The sequence below is a fragment of the Mustela erminea genome, chromosome 12 (genome assembly GCF_009829155.1).
Source record: "Mustela erminea isolate mMusErm1 chromosome 12, mMusErm1.Pri, whole genome shotgun sequence".
Classification (NCBI taxonomy): Eukaryota; Metazoa; Chordata; class Mammalia; order Carnivora; family Mustelidae; genus Mustela; species Mustela erminea.
The window spans coordinates 87,773,922-87,800,537 of NC_045625.1; the positions used below are offsets into that span (position 1 = coordinate 87,773,922).

Sequence of the window (26,616 nt, forward strand, 5' to 3'; positions counted from 1 at the left end):
CGTGATGGAGAGTTGTGGGTCATCAGCTCTAAGCCCCACTTAAAAAAAATGGCACGTGAAGGCAATTTGTGATCAAAGGCTTGTGTTTTCTCAACTGCAAGTTACAGGGACAAACGGTGCTCGCTCTTCTCTGTTCGGAAATGATGAAGTCACGTGGGCATTTTCCTCGTCTCACTCAGTGGGGGATCCATGTCATGAGGTGTCGTGAACTCTTAGACTGAGAGTGTGTGTTGTGGCCACAGCCTAGAACGTCTGGGAGCAGCAGTTCTGGGTGGTCTGTGTCCACGTTGACCCATACGCACAGCTGCCTGTTGTCCCACTTTGATTCTCACAGTCAAGACTTCCAAAAAAATTTAGTCCTTTATCAATTGGGAAGTTTTTGTTTTTGTTTTTAAAGATTTAAGTAAAATCTTTATATATTTGACAAAGATAGTGAGAGAGGGAACATAAGCAGGGGGAGGGACAGAGGGAGAGGAAGAAGTAGGCTCCCTGCTGAACAGGGAGCCCGACGAGGGCCTCGATCCCAGGACCCTGGGATCATGACCTGAGCCAAAGGCAGATGCTTAATGACTAAGCAACCCAGGTGCCCACCAATTGGGAAGTTTTAGGGGCTGTCACTTGCAAATTGCTAAGGCAGATCTTCAGTGAGGTCACCTGGTGACCAGCTGCTTTGTCATCCTAACTTGAAACAGGCCGGATAACACACATACCCCAGGCTGGAGGGAGAAAATTGGCGTGACACACATAGGGCTTTGTGTGTTCTTGCACTGTGTGTTCTCGTATTCTTTGTTTTTTTTCCTAAAACAAATACAATGTTAAATGGAAGAGTCTTGATTAAATACAAAATTTATTATAAGAACAACTACACACACCTCAAAAATTTCACATGGATGAAAAAATTCAGAAGTTCTTGGGAGCTGTAAGTGAGCGGGTGAAAGCAGTGATGGCAGCCTGTCACCTGGTCCGGCCTCCCTTTGCTTTCCATTCTCCGTGTTTGCGTGGCACCACCTGGACCGCGGAGCTGGAGGCCCTCCTTCCCCGTGGTCACCTGACTCGAAGGCAACTGGAGATTGTCCCCTGGTGTGGTGGCCGGGCGGCAGGGTGTAAGGTGGGAAAGCTCGGAGCGCCCCAGAACCTTTGTTCTCACTCACTCCCTTCTCTTGGCAGTGTCTTTAACCCTCGCTTGCATAAACAACTTTTTTTAGAGAAATTAAGGACTGACTAATGTAGCTCATACAGTACATTTTGAAACATTATGGATTTTGTACATAGTTTTTCTGAAACTGGTGTTTTGGCTAGTTTTGTCCTGCGCACATAGTGCTTTAGGAACATGGGTGTTGAATTGTGTTAAAGGGGGCATGTGTGTGTAGTGATCACATATGGAGTTTACTGCTGGGAAGTACATATTTTTTTAAAAGGCACTGGGCAAAGTAGATGTCTGAGATGTCAAACTTGGAAATGTCATGGAGAGGAGATTTTTATTATCGTGAACTGATTTTGTTTTGTGCCAGTCAGGTTGTCACTCAGTTCTGTGAGAGCAGGAACTCCCATGTTAACCGTGGTGGTCCTGGTCCTGGCCATGGAAACTTTTTCCCTCGAATGTTTGTTGGATGCATGAGTGAATGAGTCAGCTGTGATCGTGGACAAGAGGCTGTTAGCTTCTGGCTGGTTGGTGGTAGGAACACGGCAGGAGAGAACCAGCTCACTGGTTAGAGGAATGAATTCTGAATGAAGGACATTCTTCAGACAAAAGTCTATAGGCTCTTTCTGGCTTGTGTGGTACCTTTCATGCCAGGGGGAACAGCCTGGTATTTCGGAAGAAGAGCTGTCATTGGTGGCCTCCAGCCACTCATGCCTTCTGGACTGGTTGATGGCTGGCTACTGTGGTGGAGTCTCACTGGAAACTCTGGAAGACGTGTGTTTGAAATGCATCCTAATCACTTTCTAGCTCTGTGGGCTTTGTGCTGGTTGCTTAATTTCTCATTTGTAAAATGAGGGTGGTAATATTTACTCTGCAGAGTTGTGGTGTCAAAGCCCCTAGCTCAGAAACTGGTGATAAGTAGGTGCTCAGTATCTGGTAACCCTTGTTAATGTTACCTTATATGTTGATCACCAAACTCGCACAGTAGGACCTTTCACAGTGTAGGAGTTGGGGGAAGGAAGGCAGGGCCGAGGGGAAGAGCCGTGCAGACTTGCTCAGTCTTTGGTTCTGCCCTGTATGCTCTCACAAAGTCATTTCTCTTTTCTAGTATAAGCTAGTAGGAACTCTAGGAAGGCTTGGTGTGGCCAAACAGAATGCCATCAAAAAGATACTTGTCCTCTCTTCCTTTTGCTGGTGAATGTGAACCCCCCCCCCCCCACCGACCCTGCTTTATGAACCCTGCTCATGTGTGTGCCTTTGAATCCCCAGGTCTCCAGGTTTTGGGTTGTCACTGGTTGCTGAGACCACCAATGGCACCTTCCTCAGTGCTGAATTGGCCTCCAACCCCCAGGGCCAGGGCGCAACAGTGCTTCCGGAGGACCTCGGCAGGAACTGTGCCAAGCTGCTGCTCGAGGAGATCTATAGGGTATGTCCTCAGCCTCTGCAGGTCTGGGAGCGAAGCCATCAGGAAGTGGTTCATTGTCTCTCACCTTTATTCCTTAGCAACTTTCTTCCCTTCCAAGGGCTTAAGCCAAGGAGTTAATTTGTTCCTTCCCATTTGGCGGTTTAGCATTAACTACTTGAGTGGATTAGGTAAGCTAGTCCGGGAGCAGAGAGATCCAGCCACACTGGTTTGGGAAACAGGGCAGGTAAGTTTAATGGGGAGAGGAAGGAACTAGACAGTCATCCAAGAGAGAGAGGGTAAAAAAATGAAGCCAGTTTGGTGGTGATTGGCCTGTTGAAGAGCACACACTGCCCTGACCAGCAGAGGCACCATCTCTCAGCTCAACCGTGGGGGAGTGGAGTCTTACTGTTTCCAGATTTTTCAAGAGAAGCCAGAAATCTGGATTTGTCTGTGGCAGTTCAGGTAGAAAAGCATATCGCTAGGCTAGGTTTTGCAGTGTGCTCTGGAGCGGCGAACAACATCTGGGGAAGGCAGTCCTGCATTGGCACACGGTAGAGGTTTGGAAAGATCCGAAAGCAGCAAGAGATGGGACTTCACCGCTTGCCATTTTGCTTCTGCAGCTCTGCTGTGGGAAACGGCTCAGACCTGCCTAGATCAGCCTGATCTTCCAGTTGCCAGGGTCTTCTCTCTGTTGGTCCGTGCAAGCAGCATGTGTGTGCCCACACACACACTTACTGTGTCCTAAAGGCAGTTGAGCTGGCCTAAAAGAAGCAAGGAAGAAATTGGAAGAGAAGTAGGAATGATGGCTGGAGAAAATAAGAGGAAGCTTCCTGAAAATACTCTTTAAGGTCCATAAGCTTGGGGAGATGAGCGTCACGGATGCAGCTCCAAGGTTTCTGTTATTCTGCACTGCCTTTTGCTTTGGTTCCACATCTGGAAGCTGAAACTTTGCCCTTGGCATGCAGAATCCAGTTTAGGCTTTGTGGGATGTTCACTTCTCTGCCGTGTAGATGCGGCCCCATGTTCTCCAACTGAGTACCGGTGAGAGCTGTCCTCTGGGTGGTTTGCTACTGGGTGGTGTGCGGTGTTTGTCTTTTCTGTCTAGCTCAAGAGCCTTTCACCTCCGCATTTGTCTCTGTGTGTATTCTGGGTTACTAGACCGTTCTGTGGGTCCTTCCTGGAGTCCCCCAGGGAAGCTTTACCCTGGTAAAAGCAACAAAAATCACATGGGAGCCCAGTGAAATAAACCAATAAGGTGGGTACAGTGGTGATTTTTTTTTTTTTTCATTCATTTCCTTTTGCCACAGTCATTGATCACTGTGGCAGGGTGGTGGCTGGGTCATGGGATCCCTGGACGGGCCGTACTGGGGTAGACAGCTTGTAAACAGTCTACTCGCCTGGTCCAAGTCAGCATTCTTGAAAATATGTGATTGGTCACAAGGTGGAACAAGTAAGAATGAACTGTTTTCAAGTTACTGAGGATTTGCCGGTCCTAAGTGGCTTATTTCACGTCCCTCTCATTAAGATGAAGACAGAGAACCTGTAGGGGTGTCTTCCTCGGAGTGCCTCAGCCGCTGTACTCCCCGTGCAACTGGGAACTAGCGAGGAAGGAAACACCGTGTCAGAGGCGTGCACTCAGGTCTGGCCTCAGCTCTTTGGGTGCTCAGTCAGCCCAACGGTGCTAAACTCGGTGATTTTTGAAAGACAGGCAGTAACCGGAAGCTGGGAGTAAATGATCAAGAGCTCGTGCTGCCCATTGCTCAGTTCAGGAAGTTAGTCATCTAGGTTTGTATGAGGAAAGATTGCGTGTTTTACGCGCAGTCCCTGTGGACGTGTGCAGGTGTCCCTTCCTAGGTCCTGTGGTGGCTGGCAGGCCCTCTCCCTGACTAGGGGGTGCTTCTGTCTCTTTCCAGCGGCCCTGGGGGCATTGGGAGCGTTGCGTCACAGAACAGCCCCATGGAAGCCCACAGGCACAGCTGGAGTGTGCAAGTTTTGTCTCCCCATAAAGAGGGGATGAAAAGCCTTGGCGTGAAAGTGCAGCCACAGCCCATCAATCCCCAAGAGAGAAAACATGCAGTCTGGATTAGGTTATTTTATTTTTGTTTACACTCCAGTTAAGTTCTGTTTTATACCATTTTCTCGTGCCTGGACCAGCTTTTCTGCCTTTGTTTTTAATCACTAAGAAAACATCCTTTGTATGTCTTTGATCTTTAAGTTTTAAAAGGATGAAAATGCTTTATGCTTCTATGAGTAATTATTTTTAAGATTTTATTTATTAGAGAGTGAGTGCATGTGCAGGCAGGGGTGGGAGAGGGAGGGGAGGGACAAGCAGACCCCTGCTGGGCACAGAGCCCACATGTGGGGCTGGATCTCACGACCCTGAGATCACGACCTAAGCTGCAATCAGGAGTCAGACGCTCAACCTACTGAGCCCCCCAGGCGACCCTGTGAATCGTTTTTCCTAGGTGTGCGATGTGACACGGTTTAAATGAGTAATAAAGATCCGTCCCTCTGAGGGTACAGCTTATTTTTTATCAAAGCGTTCATCGTCTTCTCTGACCCCTCGTTCCATCGGCGTCTCCCCGGTTACCGAGCCCCCTGGATTCTGCGGCAGCTTCTCTCGAGCTGCCTTTCTGACCCGTCTGCTGCCGCCCCGTCCGCTGCCGCCCCGTCCGCTGCTCCTCCCCCCCACCCTCCTCTCGGACATCTCTTCCGTTCCGATCTCCCCGAGACACTGATCCCCTCTGCTCAGAGACCTCCGGCTTCTCACTTCCCCAAGATAAAGGCAAAACCCGTGGCCCGGTTAGAAAATGCCTGCCTCAGTCTGTCCTTCCTTCTCCCCACAGTTTCTCATCCGTCTTCTCCACACACAGCATGCGGCCAGTTTTCGACGAGCCCTGGCTGCTCCTTGCTGGCCCTGGGTCCTGTGTCCCCCGTCCTCCTGCCCTTCCCTCTGGGGTCCCCTCAAGCCACCATCCCCAGAGTCTCCCTCTGGTGCCAGCGGAATGACCTCCTGCTCCTGCTGCCTTGGCAGCCCAGGGCCCATGTCCCCCAACAACTGTGGAGTGCTGGTTCTTCCCGAATTGTCTCTGTGTCTCATCTTCACAGTAAGAGCCAAGCCACTTAGAACAGGGACTGCAGCCAGTGCCTTGGCGGTGCCTCCACTGCTCCCTCTGTGGCAGCCATACACGGACCCCAACAAATCGATGGCACTAAAATACTGGCCCAGCACAAACGAGAAAGCAGTGAGGATGCTAGAAAAGCCCCCAGTGATGAGAAGGAGAGATGGAGAACAGTTTCATTTTAGGCGGTTAGGAGAGGAAGGAAGCACGTTGTGTAAGGCAGGCTTAGTGTTGTGGGGCCTCCTCTTCTCCATGGGTCAGGGTGTCCTTTTTAGATGGAAATATATGAGCTGTAACTCTTCTTAAGATTTGCTGAATGAGATAAATATTGTCCTGCAGTATCTCCGGGAGTTTGGGAGGAGCAGTGGGTTTTCATAAAGGCTGGCAGTAGCATAAACCCCCTCATTTTCTGACTCCATTGTCACAAATGAAGTCCAACAGCAGAGAAGGGGTGTCTGCGCCTGAGCACTGACTTATTCTCCACCTCGCACGCACCCCAAAGGACCGAGGCATGGCCACAGAAGCAGCAGTGGGGGGCTACCTGTTCGTTCACAGTCCGGAAACAGGGTGTCTCACCGTGATGCTTCCAAAATACATGGAGACCCGGGGTCATCCTGCTTTCGCTGTGCACGACGTTTGAATTGTTTTCCGTCAAGTTCTCCCTGGAAGGGTGATGAGAAATAAAGACACTTTGAAGGGCACAAATGCCAACAGCCGTAACGCATGCGTCGGCGGAATTAAAATGGCAGAAACGGTGGAGAAATTCAGGAACGAAAGAAGAAAGGCAATCAAAGCAGTCGTGTTCTGATATGAAGGAAAAGGAAGGGAAGTTGGGGGCCAGTAATGCACAAGCAAACAGTACGCATGGAGGGGCTGATCGTGGCAGTTCTCCAGTGCTAAAGCACACGGGGAGAGAGATGAGCAGCTCCTGGAACGGGCCCGCAGTTTCTGAGTGTAACAGAATGTGTGCGTTGGTGAGACCCCTGGAAGGTGATGGTCCGTTCACGCCAAATCAGCTCCAGGACCGGTCACATAAAGAGAGGCAGCATTCACGTAGCCCTGGGTAGCGAACTGTACATTGCCTAGAGCCGATTACATGGTTCTGCTTATATGTCCTGCCACTGCTTTCCTTACAAAGACAGCGTCTCATTTTTCACTGGTTACAGCTCAATGAACGCATGGGCTCCGTGATTACCGGTGCTTTTATTAAGCTGTTCCTTTCATGCCCTAACGCTAGTTGGTATAAAGGTTACTGCTAAAGGACCGGCCCTCTGTTTTATTTCCGCTTGAACTTTGTAGTCTGCGTTTCTGTGGTTCTGATGCTCTGGGCTCTGCGGTTAGTTCCTTCCCTCTGTTTTGTTGGCTTTTCCATTTTCTGGTTGGTACAACAATTAATCTTTAAAGTGTTTGTGTTTACAGGGTGGATGTGTGGACTCGACCAATCAGAGCCTAGCTCTGTTGCTTATGACCCTTGGACAGCAGGATGTCTCCAAAGTCCTCCTCGGACCGCTGTCTCCCTACACGTGAGTGGTTCCCCCAGCCTCACCGCGCTGTCCGGTTTAAACTTCCAGGTGCTCACAACAACCCAGGTGCTGGGCCTCACGCAGCTCGTCTCCGTGAACACCTGCTTGTACTGATGGTTAGAGAGCCGGAGGCTGTCACCCCAAACCTGGTGTTTAGCAAGGATTTTGCTTCCATTCTTTCTTGTAGCTTCACCATTCCCGTCTGTCATTGTCATTCTCATGTCATCTGTTACGTGACAAATACTGGGCAGTTCTCCTGTGTGTGCTTTAGGTTTTGTTTCCATTTTGGAGGTAAACTCCTGGTTCTGTTATAGGTTGGATTTTGTTGTTAGTTTTTTAAATCCCCCTTTTCTGGGGCGCCTGGGTGGCTCAGTGGGTTAAGCCACTGCCTTCGGCTCAGGTCGTGATCCCAGGGTCCTGGGATCGAGTCCCGCATCCAGCTCTCTGCTTAGCGGGGAGCCTGCTTCTTCCTCTCTCTCCCTGCCTGCCTCTCTGCCTACTTGTGATCTCTGTCTGTCAGATAAATAAATAAATTCTTTAAAAAAAAAAAATCCCCCTTTTCCTTCACTGTGACAAAGAGGACTGTCTTTTTGTCCGACATGATAGGGTGTGAGCTGGCTGGAAAGATGAAGGAGGAGGCAAAGTTCATAGTCCTGCTGCGGGACTAGCGGGGAAACTAGAGAGGTGACTTTGAGGTCAGGGTGTTGTCCGAAGTTGACCGCTGAGGCATGAGAGCAAGCATTCTCTGAAAAGAGCAGCTCAGACCTAGTGATAAATAAGAATTAAATGATACACGGCCGAGTAGAAGCAGCATTTCCCAATGATAGCAGCAGCCTCTGAGCACTGACTTCTGCGTGTGTGTGCGTGTGTATCTATCTACCTGACACCCTTACGTGGTCATCTGTGGGTGGGAGTGGGCTGGGTCGGCCTGTGTGGGCGGAGATCTTCAGGTAGATCTGAGACTGAACTGTCCTTTTTCGGTTATCATGGTACCGATGCTGTCTATCTGAAAGGTACAGTACTGTGATAACTGAAGAATGGTGGTGCCATCACCTTGGGAGAGGGGTGTGCCCCGCCACGGCTGGGGAGACCAGGGGACTGGGGGAGAATCTAATGGAGGCTTTTTTTTTTTTTTTGGATTGGTGGTGGGAGGTTGTTTTGGAACAAGGAACTGGAAGAGTTAATATTCTGCTAATAGAGGGGGAGGGCTGATAAGCAGGAGAGTGGTGAGGACCACACTGTCTCCTGATAGCTCGTGTAAAGTATTTCACAGCGTGGGAGACGGGAAATTGAGTAAATGGCACTCTGGCACCAGGAGTCAACACTGCTAAGATAGACTTTGTAACTCGGGCAGTTAGAGAGGGAGGTCAAGGCTGGGAGCACAGCCCCTGAGTGCAGAGACTGGCTTCCTGTGGAGAGTTTGCGGGCTGTGGCCGATAGTCTGGGCCCGCCGCGGCCCCTTTAGCTGGTGGGGCTCTCGTGGCGGTGGCTTCCCAGCCTCTGCTCTGGGGCCTCCGAGGGCCTGATTGCTCGCACAGCATGAGGTTGTGTCTAGAAACATGTGTGGTCGTGGGGCATGGGGTTTGGCAGAACATTATGTGAAAAATGGAATGTATATTTTTATTTTTCCTTGACAGTTTTTTTTCTTTTTTGCTTTTGGAGATATTTTTTTTTCCCCCAGTTTGGCTCCAAGGCCTTTATAACCTTTTCAAGTCAGCCGCCCCTGTGGTCAAGATGTAACTGAACATTTTAAAAAGTTTCTGTGTCCTTGACTCCCTCCGCACCAAACATTCATCACAGTGTCCTGTCTTCCAGAGACCTTGCCTAAATTACAACATCTCTTGGGAAAACAAAGTGGTCTGCTCTGACTGGAGCTTTAGAAGAGTAGGACACATTGCAAAATTATGTGTTTTGAGGCTTGGGGCTGGGCTTTATAGGACATTTATTCTCTGGATTACCTGCCTCCCAGGCTTCGTGTAAGAGAGGGGGCAGCCTACCTTCTTTTTGGTTAAACTAGCACAAGGGTGGGGGCCAGGGAGTTTATGTTTGAAGCTGGATCTGATTGAGACCCTCTTTGCTTTGTCATCATGGAAGGCTCCAGTGGCCCAAAGTGATGAAGAGGCAAAGGCGTGAAGAAGTGTATGTCATTGAGGGACCTGGTAAGCGAAGTTGACATAGGATTTGTGAACAGTTAAGGGTGAAAAGGGACAGAATCCATAATCAGGACGATCATACTTGGGGGGAGCAGTTGATTGTAATCAGATTCATTCAGAAGCTTTTGAGATCAAACTGTCATGCTTACTTTAATGAGCCGTTAAAGTCATAAAAATTTGTTTCTGAAACCTGATTTCTGACAAAAACCAGAACCTTGGTTTAAAGAAGTGTATTCTGGCACTTGGCACATTTTGAGTTTTATAAATAGCTTTTCCAATATCTGTTTACAGAGCACTGGGATTAAGGATCCCCCCCCCCGCCCCGCCCCCGTGCAGTGTTGCTTTCAAATCCCTCCGGAAAATAAGGGTCTCTGTGTTCTTCCCTTCTTTTCCTCCTCTCTCTGTTTTATTTCAGGAGATTGCTCTTGGTGGTTTTCTGTGTTGCTTGAGAAAGTAAGTCTGCCTGTGTGAAGTTCTTCAGGAAGGTCAGAGAGATTTTTTTTTCAGTAGAATAAAATAGTATTAAATGGCATGCTAGTATGTGTATAATCTATTTTTGTTGAATTTATTGAGTTTCAGATTGTTATAGTTGTGAAAGTGGCTCTGCCTTCCCCTCAAAAAGCTTAACTTCAGAGTTCAGGGAAGGATTTACACTTTATTTAAAGGCAGGGTATACAAGAAGAATAAATATTAATCAGCATCTTAATTAGCACTTGGGGAAATTATTCATGGCTAGAGGCTGCGGTCCCAGAGCATGCTGCGTTCTGCTTGTGTGTAGGCATTGAGTCCTCTGGATTTCAGGTGCGGCTCTGCCCCAGAGCTCAGGACACAGTGTGGACCAGGCACTGGGCACCCTGAGCTTCTGTGTCTTCAGTAGAGACGGTGATGGTCCTGAAGTCATGGGTTTGTGGAGATACAGGGAGGCTTGAAAGAGGTCGAGCACTCAGCCCTCCCAGCCGTGCAGTGGACCTCACGGAGCTCAGTCGATGCCAGGAGCCGAGGTTTGTTCCTGGGTGTCCCCTCGGCCTGGGAAGTCCAGCCTCCTGGTAAGGTCACTGTGGACACCAGAAGGCCTAGGAAACTTGTTTCGGGTGTTTTCGGACCTGAAGTCACTGTAAATTGTCTGCTCAGCTCTCTCTAAATCTGTATTCATTGTGACAGGCCTCCTGCAGTTATGTTACTGAACACACTGCACATTTTTTGTGTGTGTGTGATTCCCAAGAATTCTGCAGGCTTGGTTTATTTAATGAACACTTATAGTGTGTACTGTTGTCCAGATGTTAAGGTGCTTTAAAAATACGAACTCATGCAGTTTTCATGACCCATATCGACCCTGTGGGGGTGATAAAGGCAGGAAGGAACTCATGCTTCCATTTTCCAGGTGAGGGGGTTGAGGCTGGAGAGGTCAAGTCCTGTGCCCTGGGGACACACGGATCAGCCAGTGGGGTTCTGACCCAGACAGGCTTTGTCCAGAGTCCCTGCTTCCCTGACGCACTGCTCTGGTGGAAGAGTGGGATTCCGTCCACGTCGCTGGGCCCAGGCACCTCCCTGCTGGATCTCGTCGGAGATCTCGCTTCCAATTCTGCTGTAAAACGATCTCCTTGTATCTTCAGTTAGAAGTCTAAAATAAACCAGGCCACTTTGTTTTTTCCCCCCTCACTTTAATAAATGACCTCTTTCCTCTGCTTGTGAAATGCTGGGGAGAGAGAGCCCAGTGTCCTGTCCTTGTTCACACCGGCTGACTGGGGCCGTCGGCTCCCCCAGTCTGCCCCAGAGCTGCGGGAGACCAGATGAGGGAGCCCCCGGTGGTCTGGGCTCGTTTGCTTAGCTGCTCTCTGCGGCTAGTGCGGCCTGCTCCACCTTACCTCTGGGGAGTGCAGGAAGTCCTGCAAAGCCCTGTCCCTTCTCTTATGCTCTTTGTACCCCAGAATGTGTTTGGCATGGGGGAAAACCAGGGATATCCTTACTTTTCAGATGAAAAGAGTGAAGTAGTTAAATTCAGTTGTAAAGATGGCAGGAAGCAGAGAGTCGGGCGGGGGGAGATGTGAGGTCGCCGGGTTTGGCGGAGAACCTGCTGTGAACATTTGTTCTTGGAATAGAGGTCAACAGGTTTCGGGAAGGCCACGGTTGGGCAGAAAAAGCACCACCTGTGTATATTTTTAAAAGCTGCTCTGTCATGACTGTGGGGTCCCATTGAACAGATCCTCTTCCTACCCCTGAAATTTTCCCCTCAACTTCCGGAGCAACACCTTAGGCCTGAGAAGCAGGTAACCCTAATTTCTAAGTGACTTGGTGATGCAGGAGGCAGGACTCTTTGTCAGGTTTTGTGTCTGTGGAGCTGCCACACAGAGGCCTCTCTTGGGATCCTGGCACCCCCGCTGTGTCAGACTTTAGAAGGGTGACCTGGTGAGGGGGACTGGTGTTTAAGGGGCGGGGTGAGCTGCGTGGCAAGTCGCAGGCAGTTGGGGTTCAACGGGCAGGTGCCCGTGAGGCCCGTGGACTTCACCTGTTGACCAACAGAGGTGGTGGGAAACCACCCTTTGAAAATACACAGGAAAAATGATCTCTGTGCACCAGTAGTCTCTGAAACGTATTTGTCAGATGGACTAAAGGCTTTCATAGGGAAGTATTTTTCTACAAAAGTATTAGTGTTTTTGGTTTTGTTTTTTCCTGAAAATAAATCTTCACTTTTTCCTGAGCAACAACCAGACAGCTCGCTGTACAGTTGTCTGAGTCAGGAGTTCAAATCCTTCACACAGGAGCCGAGTAGAGAGAGTTCCAGTTGTCCAAAACGGCGGGTCTGCAGAGCCGCCGGGTACACCCTGCAGGTGGTCCCAGTGCCCCACCGGGCGGCCGAGCTGCTGTCAGCGGGCCGCAGCCCCTCTTGTGTGTGGTCCTGTACTTGTGTCCAGGAGGTGTGAGTCTGCCGGGTGGTGCTGGGGAGAGAGGGAAGGGGGGCGTCCTGCTCCGGGAGGCACAGCCGCAGCCGCACAGAGCTACGTGTGGTGGAGGGCGCAGGTCCGCGCCGACGTGACTTGCTGAATTCCCGCAGGAGATGGTTAGGATTTAACACCATCTGGTTATTTCTCGGCTTCTGGGGAAGCCATTCTGAAGCCTCCCCGCGGCCCCCTCATGCCGGCCTCCTCAGACAGGCAGAGGGGCTGGCGGAACATCTTGTAGGACGTGGACCCGACTTGGCTTTTGCTCACCGTTCCGAAGGCTACAAAACCCGAGGCTGCAAATATGTGGGCCTGTGTTTCCCCGGCCTGCGCCAGCAGCTCAGGGGCGCTCGGAGGCCCCTTGGGGGTTCTGCCAGCTGCCGAGGGCGTCTGGGTTTTCCAGCACAGTCCAGCGGTTCACCACGCCGCAGGCTGGGGAGGCGGCGAGAGCAGAGCACGCCCTGGGCCGGTGCCGGGGCTCAGGCGGCGACCGAACAGGCCGTGCGCTCCTCGGAACAGAGACAAGTGGTGAGGTGGCTGCCGCCGCCTGCCTTGCTACCTACAGATGTCGAGTGTTTATCTGTGGGTTCGATGTGTTTGTTTTCTCTCCTGGGACAGGGTGGGGGACGTGGTGGGGCTGGGACAGAGAGCAAGAAACTGGCCGTGTCAGTTGGCGAGGAGGACGGGGACGCCCGCAGGGGAGAAACGGGCTTCCCTCCAAGCTGACAGCGAGGACGCCGCCTGGCAAAGGCAGCCTGGGGTCCCGGGCCCCCTTCCGGCCGGGGCTCACGCGGTGGTAGGGCGCCGGCGGGGGCATGAGCTTTCGCTGCAGACGTGGGCTGTGTCCTGGGGCCGCTTTACCAGAGGCTCAGCGGGCAGTGGCGACACAGCTCTGCAGAAGCAGTAATTAGACACCACGAGCGGAGCCAGGCATACCCTGGAAACCAGAGAGCCTGCTGGCCGAGGAGGCTGTCGTAGGAGGGTTGCTAAACGGGAGGTTACTTTAAAGATGGGGGTGAAGAGAGAGCAGAGAGGCAAGGGACTTCTGTGCCGGCGTGCCGCACGCGCCGGAACTGCTTCCCAGCGCACTTACCTGCTGATTCTCTTTGTCCCTGAGGTGCCGGTCCTGTCGGCCAGACTGGCTGAGGAGTTGTCCCACCCCCTTTCCCTCGTTTGTAGACTGAAGGACAGACAGACAGGAGGGGTGCGACATTCACCACAGTAGACTTTGTGCTCACTTGGATATATACTGTGTATATATCCTAGTATTGGGCTAGTACTTTTGAATTTCACGGATATTGTATCTTTTTTTTTTGAACAGCTGTATTTTTTTAATGCTTTTTTTTTTAAGATTTTATTTATTTATTTGAGATAGAGAATGAGAGAGAGAGAGAGAGAGAGAGAGAAAGAGAGCGCTTGAGGGTGAGGGTCAGAGGGAGAAGCAGACTCCCTGCTGAGCAGGGAGCCCGATGCGGGACTCGATCCTGGGATTCCAGGATTATGACCTGAGCCAAAGGCAGTCGCTTACCCAACTGAGCCACCCAGGTGCCCCTTGAACAGCTACATTGAGATATAATTCACCTACCACACAGTTTACCCATTTAGAGTATACAGTTCAGGGGTGCCTAGATGGCTCAGTCAGTTAAGCGTCTGACTCATGGTTTTAGCTCAGGTCGTGATCTCAGGGTCATGAGATTGAGCCCCACATCGGGCTCCCCGCTTAGTGGGGAGTCTGCTCAAGATTGTCTTCCTCTGCCCCTCCCCCACAGGTGCATGCACATGTCCGTGTGTGCTCTCTCTCTAAAACAAATAAGTAAATCCTAAAAAAAAATAAAGTGTACAATTCAGTGGTTTTCTGTATACTCCCAAAGTTGTGTAACCATAACCACAGTTTCAGAACAGCCCTAATTTTAGAACGTGTTTACCACCACGGAAAGAAACCCTTTGCCCATTCACGGTTGATCCCCATCCTTCCTGCTCCCCTCAAGCCCTGGGCAACCACTAATCTGCTTTTTGCCTCTGTTGTTTGCCTGTTCTGGCCATTTCATACAAAATGTGGTCTTTCGTGACTGGCTTCTTTGAGCACGATGTTTTCAGAGTTCATCCATGCTGTGGCGTGTGTCCGTACTGTGCTCCTTGTCAAGGCCAAATAATACTCCCTCGTAGAGACTCCCCGCCTCTTGTTCATCCATTCATCAGTTGACTGGCGTTTGGGTTGTTCCTACTTTTTTGGCTGTTAAGAATAATGCTAGTGCCAGCATTCGTGTCAAGCTCTTGTGTGGGTGTGTTCCACTTCTCTGTGGTTGTACCTGCAAGGGGGGGGGTCACTGGATCATGTGGGAAGTCCTTACTGAAGACTTAACGGCCGGACGGTTGTCCACAGGGCCACGCCGGATTAACATTCCAGCCAGCAGTGCCGAGGCGACTGACTGCTTCACATCCTCACCCAGACACGGGAGGGCTCTCTGTTTGATTGTGGCCATCCTGTGGGGTGTGAAATAGGATCTTCTAGTCGTTTTGATTTTCACTTCCCTAAAATGACTAACAATGTTGAGCATCTTTTCACGTGCTTATTAGCCATTTGTCTGTCTTTGGAGAAATATCTATTCAGATCCTTCGCCCATCTTGGAATATTTGGGTTTTTTTTTTATTACTGAGTTGTAAGATTTCTTTATATTCTCAATACCAGACCCTTATCAGATACATGATTTGCAAATACTATTTTTTTCCATCCTGGGAATTGTCTTTTTACTTTCTTGATAATGTTTTCGGATGCACAAAAGATTTTAATTTTGAAAGGGATGCTTGCGTGGCTCAGTCATTAAGTGTTGGCCTTCAGCTCAGGTCATGGTCCCAGGGTACTGGGATGGAGCCCTACATCGGGCTCCCTGCTCTGCTGGAAGCCTGCTTCTCCTTCTCCCACTCCCCTAGCTTGCATTCCCTCTCTCACTGTGTCTCTCTCTGTCAAATAAATAAAATCTTAAAAAAAAATAAGATTTTAATTTTGACGAAGTGCAATTTATGTTTTTACTTTTATCACTCTGCTTTTGATGTTGTTTGTAAGAAACCAGTGTCCAGCCCAAGATCATGAGGATTTTCTCCTGTGTTTTCTTCTGTGAGTTTGATGTGTTAGCTGTTAAATTGAGGCCCTTAATCCATCTTGAGTTAATTTTTGTGTATGATGTGAGGAAGGGGCCCAGCTTCATCTTTCTGCATGCGGGGCTGTCCCAGCAGCATTTGTTGAAAACACCATTATTTCACCTTTGAATTATCTTCATACCCCTTTTGAAAATCAGTTCACCATAAATGTGTGGGTTTATTTCTTGACTCTCAACTCTTTCCCGTTGGTCTGTATGTCTAGAATCAGTACTTTGGAAGCTTCTCAGGTAATTCCATGTGCAGGCAGGGTTAGAGCCACCTGGCTAGGGTCAGGAGTTTGGATGGTTCCGTTGGGAGGCCATAGGACACATGGTTGCTGGATACTTCATCACTGAGAGGCAGACCATATCTTCTTAACTAAATCGGTGTCCCCAAACCTGCCTGATTAAGAATCACTAGGGAGGGGCACCTGGGTGGCTCTGTCAGTGAAGCGTCTGCCTTCAGCTCAGGCCATGATCCTGGGATCCTGGGATGGAGCCCCGCATCAGGCTACCTGCCTACTTCTCCCTCTGTCACTCTCCCTGCTTTTGTTCACTTTCTCTGTCAAATAAATAAATAAAATCTTAAAAAAAAAAAAAAATCACCAGGGTCGTTGTTAAGAAGAGATTTCTGGCCCTTGTGCATTAGGGAGACAGGGCCTGTAAGGGGTGGGCAAGGGCTGACCTCGTGTTGGCCTGTGCTTCCAGGCTCTACTACGTGGGCCCTCGCTCCCTCCCAGTTGTTAGTTGAATAGAACCTTCGGGAACTTGTGTTTAATGAACTCTCCAGGTGAGTCTTATGGTCAAGGCCAGCTGGGAAGATGCTGCATCTGCTAGGGCAGACCGGTAGAAGCCTGCTTCCCTGTCCCATGGCCTTTCCATGGAATTGCTGTTCCCAAGGTACTGTTGAGATAAGGCCATCATTCTGTCTTTTTTTTTTTTTTAAGATTTTTAATTATTTGACAGATCACAAGTAGGCAGAGAGGCAGGCAGAGAGAGAGAGAGGAGCAGGAGGAGGCAGGCCCCCTGCTGAGCAGAGAGCCCGATGTGAGGCTCCATCCCAGGACTCTGGGATCATGACCTGAGCCAAAGGCAGAGGCTTTAACCACTGAGCCACCCAGGCACCCCAGCCATCATTCTGTCTTGAAGGAGATGACAAGAAACAGCCCTATGAAACTCCACGTCACATTTACTGTGAGCTCCTCCCTGGCCACCTCGTTTAATATGGCCGGCCATATACGCGCAAACATGTTGTACCCACATTTCTTCCCACCCCCTTGCCTTGTTTCCTTTCTTTAAATTTCCACAGTTAGAGAGTATTTAACTTGCCTACCCCACTACATTGACAACTCCCTGAGAGAAGGGACTTTTTTGTTGACCACAACATCCCTAGCACCAAGCACTGTTCTTGGTACAACGTACACACTCAGTAAATGTGTGTGGAGTGAATGGAAGGGTTATATTGAAGTTGAGGAGTGAAGAGAGACACTGTCAGTTTTGGCCTCTGCTTGGTTGCCCGGCGTGATGCTGTGAGTCACGGGAGTGCATGTGTACCTCTCTGCATGTTAGTCTCAAAGACTAACGCTGTATTTATGTCCGCTCGAACGGCACGGGGCCAGATGACTTACGTGTCATGTCCTAGCCTCGGACCTTTAAAAATCTAATTTATCTTGTATTGTTTGCATCTCCATAGGCTGTCCAAATCCACTTTGGAAAATGGCGGGCTGTGAATAAATACTATTTAATGAGCTTTGATTGAGACGTTCTTAATTTTCTTGATCTGTGAAAAGTGAAAGCTTGGGTTCTAGATGAGGGAAGGAGAACTTTTTTTTGAAAATGGAATTCCGTTTTCACCCCTCCCTCGTTTTTTGTTTTTGTATTTTGTTTGTTTGTTTTTTCCTTTTTAGGATAGAATTTTTGCGGCATTTGAAGACCTTTTTCCAGATTATGTTTAAAATTGAAACCAAGCCATGTGGTGAAGAACTCAAGGGTGGGGATAAAGTGCTGATGACCTGTGTTGGCATTGGTTTCTCCAACCTTAGCAAGACCCTCAAGTGATACTCTCACCAGACAAGGCCCCAACGCCTACAAGCAAAGCAGAAACTGCCACGGACACCCGACAGGACCACGTCCAAATTCATCCAGGACAGGTTATGCTCTTACATTAAGGATTTCTTAACTTTCCATTAAAAAAAAAAAAAAAAAATCAGTATATTCGAAGAAAAGACATCTCTGTATCATGTGGCTTCTAGCTGTTTTTGCGGTGGCGCTGACATTCCTCAGAAGGCCCAGTCACAGCGAATGCACCCTTGGCTCACCTGATGACAAGTATGCCTTCAGGACACAGTTGTGCCGCTAGAACAACCTCCCACTGCATTCCGGGGCTTCCGGCGTGTGGAGCCTGTCACCGTTCTTCCTGCAAGGGCTGACGTGCTGAGCCTTGGTTTCCGGGTAGGGGTTACTGAGATTACACAGGGCGAGGTGCACTGCTCGCGCGTGTCAGGATCCGTCTGTGAAGCTCGCTGGTGCCTCGTCCTCTGAGTGGACTGACGTCTCGGAGGCAGGTGTCGCCCCCCTGTCTGGCTCATCATGTGTGTGTGGGGCGAGCAGTGCCTGGGGAGGGCAGGGGTCCATTAAAGTTATTGGATATTTTCTCTATCTAAGGTGTGCGGTATATTTTCTTATTTTATCCTTATGGTAGCTCTGCAATATGGATTTTATAATTCTTAAGAAAATCCATGGAGGGTATTTCATCCCTTTGAAGTTTATAATGTAAAGACAGTGGATATACTGATTTAAAGTGCTGCATGTAATAGTGTCAGAGTCTGGAATTGGGCCCGACTTGCAAGCTCCCAAGTCAGATGGTTACTGCCCCATGGATGCTAGCGGAAGACCTGCAGATCTTAGGTCCGAAATAGAGAACTTTGTAATTGGAGCACAGCAAGCAGCATGAAGCTCATGTTTGGATCGGATTCCCCTGTCCCCCAAGTCCCACAGTGACGACATGAGGCAGGGGTGGGGGGCAGGGTGATGCCGAGCCGGCAGTGGGCTTGCCTCGCGGCCGAGGAGTCTGCACGCTTGGGGACTCCTCCTCTTCCAGCCGGCCTGCTCTTTCTTCCAGATGGGGACATTACTGCATCCCTCAGGACTGCTTGCTGGGAGCACCATTAGGACAAAGGGCCCAGGGAAAGGCCTCCCGAGCAAGGACATGCAGGAGCGCTCGGACAACTAACAGAGTCTACATTTGGTAGGTGTATGGGCCACAGTTGGTAGGAAAGAAAAGATCTAATTCTTTCTACGAGGATTCCAAATGGTATTCTCCACCTGGGGGCTGCAGGTGGTTTGAAGGAAGGAAAGATCTTTCTCTCCCCAATCTTTGTACCCTTTCTTTTTCGGGGGAAAGGGACTAGAGAGAGTGCGCCGTCATGACTGGGGGTGTGGGAAGATGGGGAGATGTAAGCCTCACATGGCAGAAAGCCAGGCCGTTTGCAACGATGGCATTCCACTTACTGAGTAAGTAGCTTTACGTAGCTCTTAGTTTTTGTTATACATAAGAAATGAACACAAACTGGGGGACCTGGGTGGCTCAGTGGGTTAAACTTCTGCCTTTGGCTCAGGTCATGATCTCAGGGTCCTGGGATCGAGCCCCACATCAGGCTCTGTGCTCTGCAGGGAGCCTGCTTCCTCCTCTCGCTCTCTCTGCCTGCCTCTCTGCCTACTTGTGATCTCTCTGTCAAATAAATAAATAAAATCTTAAAAAAAAAAAAAAAAAAGAAATGAACACAAACTTAGCAGTTGAGAACAATACCCATGTATCCTCTCCATTCTCTAGGTTGGATGTGCTGGTGGCCTTGGCTGGATTCTCTACTTAGAGTCTCACAAGGCTGATGCCAGCTGGACTCTGGCAAAGAATGAGCTGGCTCATTCAGATTGTTGGCAGAATTCAGGTTCTAGGACTAGAATTCCTATTTCTGGCTGGCTGTCAGCTGGGGACATCTTTCAGCTTCTAGAGGTGGCCTGGGTTCCTTGTATGTTGCTTCCCTCTGTCTTCAAGCCAGCGATGGGACATTCAATCCTGTTGCATCCAGCCTTTTGCGCTTTGTCTCTGACTTTTTCTTGTGGCACCAGCTGAAGAAGACTCATTGCTTTAGTTTCTTTTAAATGCCTCCTGTCTTACCTGGATAATCTCTCTATTTTAAGGTCCTCTGATCACAACAATATCTAAGTTTGTGTTTGAATAGCTAGGGGCTTGAATCAGGGTCAGCCGCCTGAGAATTCTGCTTACCACACCTGCTGCCGTCTGTTTACTGCTGCTGCTGTTTGAACCCAGAACGGCCCATGAGTAAATTTAGAACTAAGGGGCCATGTTGCTTTGGACACAACAGATATTATCCTCAGGGGCTTTCTGTCTGTTGTAACAAGCTCCGGAAATGGTACTGTTGGCCAGTTTAGGGTGGCGTGTGGACCGCAGGCAGATCATTACAAACAGTAGGAGGGTGTGTGCTTCTCTCTGCTGTGAACGTGGGAGGGTCTAGTGTTTCCAGCCCTCCTCCTGGCGTAGCTCCTTCTGCAGTGGGAATATCTGGTAGTGGTGTAGATACAGCCAAAGGAGGGGAAATGTATTTATATATACTGCGCGCTCCCAGCCCCTTCTCAAATGCCCAAGAGAAGCAGTACCATTCACTGAGCAGGAGCCATTCTGTGCAGGTAGCTGGTCCGTCTTTGACACGGGGCCCCTCCAGTTTCTGCCTTGTTCTTAGATTCGCTCCTGGTTGGTCCAGTTGCCCTTGGGGTAGTTCAAAGAGAGAGTCTAGCATATTTAGGCTTGGTTTTCTTAGTTTTTCTGTTTCCTGTCTGTCAGACAGAAACAGAGCATCCTGAATTCATTGAGTGTGGTGATTTTTCTTTTAAGGTCCTATACACCTGTGACCTTGTTGGGGGTCATGGCAGAGCTGTCTTTCAGCACCGTTCAGACTATATTCTATGTAAACACCAGCCAGCCTCCTTGGTCATAATTATTTTATCGTGTTCGTCAAGGCAGTTGACAAGAGGTGGGAGGAAGCCAGGATATTGCAGCATAGAGTGCTGATGGGGAAAGAGCAGCAGGAGGCTCCGTGGAAGTCCAAATTGCCCTCAGAGGCCAGCTAAACCTCATGGTTTATTTATTTTTAATCTATTCTGGTAAGAACTGGTGAAGGACATCACTGATTGCATACCCAACAAGAAAACCCAAAAGCTTATGTTGCGTCACGGTGCCTGTCTTCTCACTGTCACGGGAACACAAAACCCCACGTGGCCATTTCCAGCTAGGTCTTTTGTTTTGGGAGCCTCCTCAGCGAGGCCCCTGCTGGCAGATAGTTGTATGCTGAGTGAAACCTTCGGAAGTAGGCTGGATGGAGTAGAGGAGCCTGGAAGAAGTGGCTAAGGTCGAAGGTAGATAGATGGAGAGAAGGAAACACCAGGGAAGTGAGGAATTCCCACAGGGTTGGCCATGCCTACGGGGGGTGGGACTGCCCCGGGTGAGGCTGGGGACTAAGGCGGGCTGATGAAATGAATTTACTGGGGGCTTTGGTCACGGCGTGAGAAGGAGGATGTGGGGTTCCATTGGCTCTGCCGGTTGCATTGGAGAGCTGTGACTGGACCAGTGTGGGCAATGTGAGCCCGTCCGTGATGAACAGGGAAGCAGCCCCACGGGCTGGTGCCCCACCCACGTCTCCGTTGTTCTTCACGGACTCCCGGGGCGGTGGGGGGGATGAGAAGGCGCTGCCGCTCAGTCAGAGCATCTGTGGTCAGACCACGCTAGCGTGTTCTTCAGAAGGACTGATGGCTAATGCAAATGTCAACGACAAGTGGGGTCTTCTGGGACTCGAGTTGACTGGATCTAAGAGGCCATTTGAGTGGAATAATTTATCAGTGTTCGGCCTCTTACAGAAGCCAAGCCACATCGCTCATTTTCTCAAACAAATAAAAGCCTTCATTTTGTCTGGGGCTGCTCTGATTCCTTGTCATATTTGGCCCACACCTGTGAGACAGTCTGACCCCAAGCCTGAGAGCAGGCTTTGGGTCAGCCCTGTTGACCAGCCCAGGTCAGAATTTGGGCTGATGGGCTGCTCCCTCTCTTCCTGGTCCTTTTGTTGCTGGTGGTTCCCGACGTGGATGCCGCTCTGCTGAGACCCTTCCATTGGGTCTGCAGGGGAAGCGACGGTCGTCTCGGGAGGTAAGTGTGGTGCAGCTTGCTTTCTGGGTCATCTTGGCTGCTGAAAAGCTGTTAGGACATTAACTAATTTACCTCCCACACTTGGGTTTCCTCTGTGGAATTAAAGTCGATGTGTGAGTTGGTGCAAAAAAAAAAAAAGGGAAAGATGCCCACCATTGCGTACTTGGCCTGCCAACCCTCCCCCATTCTCCTATATGTTTATTTGGGTGAGTTGGCATGAGTTTTTGTTTTTGTTTTATAAATAGCAAGATATTTTCCCCAAGGTCTCAGGACACTCTGTTTCTTTCCCATTCACAATCTTCTAAAGAGCCTTGTACCCAAAAATATTCAGATTGATTAATTTGTTAATAATTTCTGCTACCATTTGGAAAATATTATATTCAAGCCTATGGATTTCTAGAAATCAGAGGCCAGCCTAAAGACAAAGGATAAGGAACCAGCCCAGCAAGGAGACACAGGACAGCTCTGTATGTCTACTCCTTGAATACCCTATCACCAGGGCCATGGGAATCATTGGCCTTGCTGCTGGACTCACTGGTGTCCATTTGGACAACTGGTCTTGGGAGCAGATGATGCCCTAAAAGAAGAGGGATCTTCATATGTCTTAGGAAAGACACTGGTGGGGACTATATATATTCAGATGGTGCCTGGCGTACTGTGGGGACAGATCCAATTTCAGGCTATGACAGCTTACCTCAGGCTGTTTTATTTTTTTATTTCATTTTATTTTATTTTAAAGATTTTATTTGTTTATTTGACAGACAGAAATCACAAGTAGGCAGAGAGGCAGGTAGAGAGAGAGGAAGGGAAGCAGGCTCCCCGATGAGCAGAGAGCCCGACGCGGGGCTCGATCCCAGGACCCTGGGATCATGACCTGGGCCGAAGGCAGAGGCTTAACCCACTGAGCCACCCAGGCGCCCCACCTCAGGCTGTTTTAAATGCTGAATTCACTTGGTTTTGGACCTTCTAGTTTTGGACCTCTCTTGGTCTTGTGCTTTGTTTTGACCTTCCTGCTATTTTTACCTGCTGGCAGCTAAAGTCCTCTTGCCTAAGATCTGTAAGCTTTGAAGAACCAATGGGAATGTTTGCAAAATGCCAGGAAAAGGAAAATCCTTGCTTTAAATTATGCAAGGAAAAGAGCAAAAATTATTAAATATCCACAAAATGAAACGTTTCCTTCCTTAATTGTTAAAATATTGAGATGTATGTTGTATAGGCAAGAGTTTCTTTCTTCACAAGCATTTCTAAGCACTCAAGACTGCCAAGGAACCATAGCTAATCATCTAGTAAGTGAGTTGCTGGGCTCCGAAGCAACTTAAAAGACAAAATTATAAAAAGCTTCAGAAATTTAGGATGCGGCTACATTTTAATATGTGTGGTTTGATAATGCTGTCCTAAGAGGCCTAGAAAGTAAAAAAGTTGTGGGAGCCCTCCCCTGTCCTGAGCCGCTGCCTCAGACTGAAAGCCTCAGCAGTTGCCGAGAGGGCCCCCATCCCATGGTGCACCGCCAGCTGCACGTTCTCACGGACCCCAGGGAGCCTCCCCTGTCTTGGCACTTACCACACTCGGTCAGTCATTCCCAAATTGTCCCCTGCCAACATGTGATGGGTTGGAGTGCGTTCATCTTTTAAGGTTTGATATGGCTATGATTTAAAAGTTATTTTTGAAAGGCTTTGTTTTTTTAAAATATTTTATTTATTAGAAAGAGAGGGAGATCACAAGCTGGGGGAGCAGCAGAGGGAGAGGGAGAAGCAGACTCCCCGCTGAGCAGGGAGCCCAGTGCGGGGCTCGGTCCCTGGGCCCCTGGGATCATGAGGTGACCTGAAGGCAGACACATAACTTACTGAGCCACCCAGGCGCCCCAAAAACCTTATTTTTAAAAAAGATTAATTCAGTAATTTCTGAGCAAAGTTTTTGGATTCTCAATTTCAGTAGAGTGTTGGGCAGCTAACACAGAAGGAGGAATGAGTCCTGTATGAACCCTAGCTGTGTGGCTGGGGACATGGAGGCTCCTTTCCTTGCCTGCAGTATGTGAATTGTCTACCATCTACCCTAGTACAGAGAAGATTTCTTGAACATAATGGTTATGTACGAAATGCTAGCCATTTGGTCCCAGGTGAAGGTTGAAAGGCGGCTTCAGCCTAACAGGTTAGCATCAGCGTGAGTCACAGGGTTTATCTTGAACATCTAGTACATGGATGTGCTCAGCTAGAAAGCCAGAGGTGAGATGACCGCACCTGCAGGGCTTGGGGTCAAACTGCCCCATGACAAACGTTGGCGTTTACAACAGGGCCTGCAGGCGTCTCCACGGAGTTCACCTTGTTCCAGGTGGTGAGTTAGGACCTGTCCAGGCAGGGTGAACTGAAAAGATGGACTCTGCCTCAGGGCTCTTGGATCCTAGAGCCTCTGCGTATGCCAGACCCACCCGAGGAACTACGATGTCGTTAGAATTCAGCTTTCTCCCATCTCAGCCTGCTTTCTTCAGTTGTTCTCCTCCTGCAGGCAGTCTCCTGAATATTCTGTTCTATCAGCAACCATGGTGGACAGAGAGACTGTCTCTGCCCAATATTTACAAAAAAATACCCTCAGAGTTGTCTCCCTCTGCTGACTACAGAATGCTTTGACTGACCACTGGTCCGCTGTGGCACCTTCCAGAGCATGCTCTGTGGCACACTGGCACCCTGACATGCTTCCCCTGGGAAGGGTTATTAGAGGTGTAGACATTGCTATAATCTCTATCCCAGGCTCCATCCCAGAAGCATCACAATATGCATTAATTTAGCAAAGGCTCTGTGAAGTCCTGCAGTCGAAACTCTTTGTTCATGCTACCACTCTTCAAGCTGACTTGACCACAGGACTCCATACCTGCCCCCAAAAAGAGCATTACTACAGTGCTTTTATTCTGCAGATCATACTTTGGCTGTTCCTGGTCTTCTGGTATTATTGTAGAAAATTTTTAGGAATATTTTTTAGGAAAAAAATCAACTCTTCCATTCGTTTTTTTTTTTTTTTTAAAGATTTTTATTTATTTGATAGAGATCACAAGATCACAAGTAGGCAGAGAGGCAGGCAGAGAGAGAGGAAGGGAAGCAGGCTCCCCTCTGAGCGGAGAGCGACATGGGGCTCGATCCCAGGAGCCTGAGATCATGCCCTGAGCCGAATGCAGAGGCTTTAATCCACTGAGCCACCCAGGCGCCCCACCTCTTCCATTCTTGGAGTATTTGTGAGAAGCTGAGCAGTTTGGGGTCCCTGGACCCTGGTGGGAAATAGAACCATGTGTAACCCTTGCCCCAGCCTCACTGTGTCAGTCACCCACACACGTGAGCTTCGAAGCAGTGGCCACCAGCCCCACGCATCCCTGTACCAGCTTCTCTTCCTGTCTGGGCTTCGAAGAATTAGAAGGGTCGGATATGGGGAGAGGAGGAGGTTCTTTTCCTATCATGTCATGATTACGGTGCCCCTGGTTTCTTCAGCTTTGCATTGACACTTCCTTACTTCTCAGCGCAGAACCTTGGCATATAACATGGCAGTAGAGCTCGTGAGCTCTCAGGAAGAAGAGGTCAGAAGATGTGTGTAGAAGTTCCGACTGGGGGTCCAGGAAGTGTGCCAGAGGCTTGTGGCTGATTAGCTCAAGTCTTGGTCATCGGTGAGGGAGTGGGGATGGTGGAGAAGTGGTTGGCCATACTCTTAGGCCAGCCTGAGCCCCCAAACATCTGGATATTTAAAGAACTCTGACGGTGGCATCACGTACCAGCAGATGTGAACATGGTGTTTTTGAGGCAGGGGCCCTAGGAAGCAGAAGAAGGCTTGGGCTTTTTTTTTTTTTTTTAAGTATATCCATCTTTTTTTTTTTTTTTTTTAAGATTTTATTTATTTATTTGACAGACAGAGATCACCAGTAGGCAGAGAGGCAGGCAGAGAGAGAGGAGGAAGCAGGCTTCCCGCTGAGCAGAGAGCCCGATGCGGGGCTCGATCCCAGGACCCTGGGGTCATGACCTGAGCCGAAGGCAGAGGCTTTAACCCTCTGAGCCACCCAGGCGCCCCAGGCTTGGGCTTTTTAATGGGCTTGTAAAAGGAGACTCTTCAAAAAAAAAAAAGAAAAGAAAAGAAAAATTAAAAGGAGACTCTCGCACTTAAAACAAGCCCTGCCAGCCCTGCTCCTCTGCTAGTGGGCTCTCCAGGAAAGAGCCTGCACAGGTATTCCCTGAGGGTCTTCTCTAAAGTGAGGAACTTAGGCGGGTGCCTGCTGAAGCTGCTGGTCCTATATGTCAGCGATAAACTTTTGCAGCTCCTGACATCCTGAGTGGTTGCTGTTCGCAGTCCTGAGTTTTGTCTTTTGGGGGTTCACTGAAGGAGAAAGAGCAGCGAAGTTTCAATCAGAGCCCTGAATTTGACAGAGTAGGAGGTAGCGAAGAGCACTTGAACTTCCCGTCCACCTCCCTGAAGAAGCGAGTGCCAGGGGAAGTGGCAGACAGCCTAACCTCAGACTGAAGGAGCATGAGCCCAGCGCCTCTTAACAATACCAAGAAAACAGCTTTGGCAAAACCAGGGGGGGCTTCCAGGAGGACAGCAGTGGGTGGGCAGCCCCTGTGCCTCAGGGGGTGTCCTACTTGTCTTATTCATTTGCCAGGAATCCTTGGACCCAAGAGGAGTGTGAACATAATAGGGCTGGCTCAGGCTTGTATGACTCCCTTTCCACATGCTAAGCACTACTGTTGTTACGGGTAATATACAGATTCATTGTGTAAAGGATTACTGAATTCATTCTTTTTTTTTTTTTTAAAGATATAAAAAATTTATTTGACACAGAGAGAGACAGCGAGGGGGGGGCGGGGGGGTCACAAGCATGGAGAGTGGGAGAAGGAGAAGCAGGCTTCCCGTGGAGCAGGGAGCCCGTTGTGGGGCTCGATCCCAGGACTCCGGGATCATGGCTGGAGCGGAAGGCAGATGCCTAACGACTGAGCCACCCAGGTGCCCCT

The 26,616-nt window shown here is 49.4% G+C and overlaps 1 protein-coding gene across 1 annotated transcript in view; it reads left to right on the forward strand.

Moving 5' to 3' along the window:
* Positions 1-18,078, forward strand: part of RCL1 (RNA terminal phosphate cyclase like 1) — a 59,852-nt gene extending 41,774 nt beyond the window's left edge. The window contains 3 exon segments of the mRNA XM_032307693.1: positions 2,411-2,567; positions 7,088-7,191; positions 17,328-18,078. Coding sequence (XP_032163584.1) covers positions 2,411-2,567; positions 7,088-7,191; positions 17,328-17,478 — 412 coding nt within the window. The 3' untranslated portion in view covers positions 17,479-18,078.
* The last annotated feature ends 8,538 nt before the right edge of the window (positions 18,079-26,616 follow it).